Source organism: Sceloporus undulatus, chromosome 2, assembly GCF_019175285.1.
Source record: "Sceloporus undulatus isolate JIND9_A2432 ecotype Alabama chromosome 2, SceUnd_v1.1, whole genome shotgun sequence".
NCBI classification, from domain to species: Eukaryota; Metazoa; Chordata; class Lepidosauria; order Squamata; family Phrynosomatidae; genus Sceloporus; species Sceloporus undulatus.
In genome coordinates this window covers 240,288,727-240,294,256 of record NC_056523.1, presented here as the reverse complement: position 1 = coordinate 240,294,256, position 5,530 = coordinate 240,288,727, and the positions used below count along the sequence as shown (strand labels likewise).

Genomic DNA, 5,530 nt, shown 5'->3' with positions numbered 1-5,530 from the left:
ACTGCTGCCTTACAGTAAATAAATGAACAAATATCTTCATTTGTGTGCACAACATGTAAATCATAACATTTCATTTCCCAGTCCTCAGACAGATATTAAAGATCCATTGACTGGGTGTGTATAAGAAATTGTAACCTAGGTTATGTCTGTTATCTAATTATACACTGGACCTGTGAATTCTATATAGACACAATCCATGTAGATAGTTATTAAGACTTTAATTAAAGGCAATTAAACAATGTGTACCTACAGCATTGTGATATAAATAGCAGCATAATTTTAGGAGAAAATTTCAATATTTTAGTAAAATTGAGCAAATGTGATCAACACAAAACATAGTTCTAATGACAATTCTTTGTGTGTATCTGTGGTATGGGTTCAAGAAACAAAGGCATCAACTGTTACTCAAGGTACAAAATCAAGAAGCAGCAGCCCCTTTTCCCTTACACATAGTACTGTATATGTGGTATATATACAATAGCTGTATAATATTAAGTTAAGTAGCACTACTAACTAACAGTAAATCTCTGTTCTTGAAAAGCTAAATGTGTACATTTTCAGCACAGTTTGCTAAGGTCAGTTTGGGTACATCCAAATCTGCAGCATATTTCAGACACTGTGGCAGAAGATTCACGCTTTCTTCGAGGGTATTTGACCCAGGGAAAGTTATTCAAGCCTTTCGAATTGACCAGCCCAATTTCAGCTCCTCTTTTGTGGGCGGCATCCCCTAATTGACGAATGTATTCAATTAAGTTATCAGAAGCAGGAACAGATTCAATATAGTCGTCATATAAATGAAACAAGTCTTTTGGCAACTGCTGCTCAGCTGGCTTGTTGATACTTCGTACTTGTTCCAACATAGGATCCAAAACTGACAGCAAATTATTGTTCTCTGGTCCTTTGTTGCTGCTGATTTGAACAAAATCTGTTAAAACAAGATGGAGTGTAAAATATCAGCTAAGATCCCTGGAATTTCTTTGAGTGTTGCTATAAATGCTTATGTCATTTCATAATAAAAACATTATATACCTCTCAAATGGCATTTGATAACAAATCTTGTCTTTCTAGGATATGGTATGCACTGAAAAATCTTTTATATTATTAAATAATTGGGGTGATGTTTTTTTTTTAACCTATAAACTCTTTTACAGAAAAGACTTTTCTGAACAAAGGCTCTAAGTGTAGAGTGCTTCACATTCCAATAACTTTGAGACCTTGATATAGGAAAGCTGTAAAGTTTGAGAGGGGTTTTGAAAAGCAAGGACACATTGCAAGAAGCAACAAAAATTTGGATGACCCGTATCAATTTGAAAGTAAGTGTGCAAAGAGATCTGATGGCTCCTTTGAGACTAACAGAAAGGAAGAAGCTGGTAGCATGAGATTTTGTAGACTTGAGCCTACTTCCTCAGGTGCCTGTCTATGAAAGTTCATGCTGCTAACTTCTTTCTTTCAGTTAGGACCCAAATAGACTGGCAAAAAAGCCTGTTTCTGGGTGGCTTCAGAGCATGGTGTTTGATGACACATGCTCTGAAGCTGCCTGGAAGCCGGCTTCAAGCCACCTGGCTGCCCAGACATGGGCCAGTTTCCAGGCACTCCAGGGGTGTGGTGTATGCATGCCACCAGAGCGTTATGAAGCTGGCCTCTGGCCACAGTGCAGATGGCAACACCAGCTTTTTGCCAACCAAAAAAGGAGCGGTACTTTGCTGCTCCCTTTTCAACTAGGTTGAAGGCAGATTGGAGCTGTGGCATGTGATTGCTGTGGCTCCAATTTGTCTTCAGAAGAGTAGCTTCAAGGCGGGTTGTCTGTTTCGGCCCTAAATCTTAAAGATGCTACAAGATCCCTTTGCATGCTGATTTTCCAGACTATGGTTATGTCTTTGAATCTGAAAGTAAGGGGATGTGAAGACCAATACAATTAGAACTCAGGGCATAATGAGATTTCCTTTTTTAAAACAGCTAAAGTATTTCTGCTTGCAATTACATGTAACACAGGAATGGGTGAAATGTGGCCTGAGGGATTCATGGAAACCCCAAGGCCATTCTTGCAACCCCCACAGAACCCCTCCAGACATATGTATTATTAAAAAAACAAAAAACCAACCTCCAGGAAATATCAGATCCTGTAGCCTAAATTTCAGAGGAAGGAAATGGCAAACCACCTCTGAATATTCTTTGCCCTGCCTAAAACCCTATGAAATTCATGGGGTCACTACAACATAAAAGCACATGCCTACACACAAGGCAGAGTATGCAGGCTCATGAAAAACCTGCCTCCTCTCTTTTTAGGTTTTTTGTATTTTTGCAAATTCAGTGTATCTTAAGAGGAAGGACTGATTTATAAAACTATTTAGTGGGTGCAAATCAACAGAAAAATTATTTTATTTCAGATGGTTAGGATGCAAAATCATCCGATTTTGCCTTTTGTGAAACTTAAATGAAGCCTAATAATTAGGTGCAAATTTGCATTTATATCTTATTTGTCATATGTGTCAAATTTATATATTATATAAATTTATATATTTGTCATAAATATATAAATATCTCTGGGGTCTATACCACCTTTCCAGGGCAGAATAAAAGACAAAAAAGGGGGGGGAAAAAGAAAAGAAAAAAGAAAAACCAAACAAATTGCAAGATAAATGATAATGTGCAAATGTATAACAAAGCAATTCAGTTAAAATCAAAATTAAACTAGGAATGGCTAATGTTAATTGCAGTAACCAGTCAGAAACCTGTTCATTATCACTCTGTAAAGGACTGTGCCTAAATATGTAACATAGAGATTTTGTTGGCACTTGCATGTAATGAAGGCTGTTCCATGCCTATTACAATTATTATTATTATTATTATTATTATTAACCTGCTTTCTCACTGTAATTGGGACTCACCTACTTAGGCATAATCTCCTTTGAAGGCAGGGTGGTACTTGTATCAAAATCCACAGATTCCATCTTTCAGGACAATGGGACTTTTGACCAACCATAAACACAGGCTAGTTACTATACAAATACAACCATAACAATTCTTTCTTTTTAACCAAAGATTTGTTAAATGAACTGTGCAAGAGCTTTTGTGCAGGGACGTAGCTAGGATTTTAGGAAGGGGGGGGGTCCAGACTAGGGGCCCCCTTATAATGGGGCCTGAGTGCGGCAGGGTCGCACCACCCCCCGTTTCTTTTTTTAATGGGAGGGGGGGGTCCGGCCCCCCGGACCCCCCCCCCTTGGCTACATCCCTGTTTTGTGGGTGCAAGGAGACTAGCAAGGGCTGGAAATTCCTTTGGAAGTTTCTTTTTAAACACATTCCAGATTCCTGAACTGGGTCCATTCTGCTGGTGTAGCAAGGAGAGAAGCTGCACAGGGAGAGGTAGGGTTGCCAGACTAAACATTGGAGAGGACTCTTATCCTTTTAATGGTTGCCATATAAAACCACCAGGTGACTTTAGGCAAGTTGCACTGTCTCAGAAGAAGGCAAATCCCTTCTGAAGAAACTTGCCAAGAAAACCCCATGATAGGTTTGCCTTAGAGCTGTCCTAAGTTGGAAACAACATAAAGACACAAAACAACAACAAAGCAGAGGGTGTTTCAGCAGGTGTAGCACTTGCTGAAATTCCCTCTTCTAAGGAATCATTCAAGGAACAAGAGTGGACTCCAGTTTTCATTCTGGCAACCCAAAGAGAGACTTGCCAGCCTTTCTCCTCTCCCACATTTGCCCCATTTAATTGACTGACAGCAGGTGCAGCTACATTATAGAAATAACATACTTTGATGCCAGTTTAATTGCCATGTCTCCATCGTACAGAATACTGGGATCTGTAGTGTGGTGAGGCAGCATTCAGTATGGTGTAGCGTTTTGAGCGCTGGACTAGGACACTGGGAAACCAGGCTTCGAATCTCGGCTCGGCTATGGAAGCCCACTGGGTGACCTTAGCAAGTCACACTCTCTCAGCCTCAGAGGAAGGCAAAGGCAGACCCCCCCTCAACAAATCTTGCTAAGAAAACCTTGTAATAGGGTCAACCTTAGGGGTCACCAGAAGTCAGAAACAACTTGAAGGCACACAACAACATCAGTGAGGCACCAGCACACTTTGGCAGAGAAGGCTTAAAGACTTGTGAGCAACAGCACTTAAAGAGGTGTCAAACTGTGTTATTTCTATAGTGCAGAAGTGCCAGCATGGAAGGGGATCTGTAGGAAGCTAGCTAAAATGTCTATGGAGGCACGGAGACCTGGGTGCAAACCATGTCCAAGTATTACTTAGCACACCTGGAATTCTTTTGGCTGGCAGGTAAAGACTTTTCTCTTTAGGCAAAAAACCCCCTTTCCAGCTCAGACTGATCTGGACGATGGCTGGCATTCAGTATTGCACTCACAGATTCCTGATTTAAAGGATTATGAAATTGTAGCTGCTCCATATTCATTCACAAATACATTCAAAACAATTAACATGATCTACAACAATTAAAAAAACCCACAAAAATATACCTGAGTGAAAAGCATGATCTGTCAATGGCAAAACTTTTCTTCAGAGGAGGGCTTGCCATGGCCATCCCCTGAAGAGGCTGAGAGAGTGTGACTCACCCAAGGTCAGCCAGTGGGTCTTATGGCTGAGTTGGGATTCAAACCCTGGTTTCCAGGGTTGTAGTCCAACATTCAAATCACTATGACAAGCTGGTTTCCCCACTGTTCAGTACCCTCCATATAATAGACCCTATCCTTAAGGGACTGACTTTGGAGCAGACATCAGTGAGGTTCCAGTGACAAAAGTGAAAAGGGTCCATTAAGTATTTCATTTGTATGCCGCCTTTCTCCCAGGAGGGACCCAAGGCGGGGGCTCACGGGTAAAACATACTTCTAAATAAACAAATAGATAAGTAAATAAAAACAAATTAAAAACAAATAAAATAATGTGCAACACATTAATACACACACACAAGTGAAAAGGATAACCTGACCATGGCAAAAACCTTTCTTCAGAGGCTGAGAGAGTGTGACTCAGCCAGTGGGTTCTCCTGATGGTCCAGCCAGGATTGGAACCCTGCTCTCCCAGAGGAGAGATCCATAGGAATGCCCCTAGCCCTGGCTGCCCCTTTACTCACCAGGGGGCTCCCTCTGGGGCTGCGAGGGGGAGGAGGGCAGCCTCTTCCAGCGGGAGCCTCCGCAGGTGAAGATGATGGCGCGGATGAAGGCTCGGCCACAGAGGCGGACTGGGGCCCCTGCTGCTGCTGCCTCCTCCTCCTCTTCTTCCCTGGGCCAGGGCTGGCTGCCTCCTAGGAGCAGGAGCAAGAGCAGCAGCCCCGACAGCAGCCTCTCCATGGCTCTCTCCTCCTCCTCCTCCTCCACAGCCAGGAGCAGGGCTGGGCTGCTGCCTTTATCCCTCTGGGCCCAGGGAGCCCTCCAGCTGACCCCTCTCCTCCCCTCACACCCCCTCAGTCCCCTCTCCTCTCCTCCCAGCTCCCTTCTCTTCAAGCCTCCTTCCCTCCCTCCAGGCAGCAGGGAGGAGGACTGGCTCCAAGAAAGGACAGACACTGGCCAG

The 5,530-nt window shown here is 42.8% G+C and overlaps 1 protein-coding gene across 1 annotated transcript; it reads right to left on the bottom strand.

The window, feature by feature from the left end:
- Positions 1–274: 274 nt before the first annotated feature.
- On the bottom strand, positions 275–5,320 carry LOC121924201 (prorelaxin H2-like). The gene is made up of 2 exons (XM_042455397.1): positions 5,094–5,320; positions 275–925 (listed from the first exon to the last, which is right to left on the bottom strand). The coding sequence occupies exons 1-2, from the start codon at positions 5,308–5,310 to the stop codon at positions 558–560; spliced, it is 585 nt and encodes a 194-aa protein (XP_042311331.1). The 5' UTR covers positions 5,311–5,320; the 3' UTR covers positions 275–557.
- Between the last annotated feature and the right edge of the window lie 210 nt (positions 5,321–5,530).

Excerpts from the sequence above, each read along its gene's own strand:
- LOC121924201 (XM_042455397.1), bottom strand. The coding sequence starts at position 5,310 with ATGGAGAGGCTGCTGTCGGGGCTGCTGCTCTTGCTCCTGCTCCTAGGA. Across the intron at positions 926-5,093 it reads GCCCCAGAGGGAGCCCCCTG|ATTTTGTTCAAATCAGCAGC; the intron begins GTGAGTAAAGGG and ends TTGTTTTAACAG.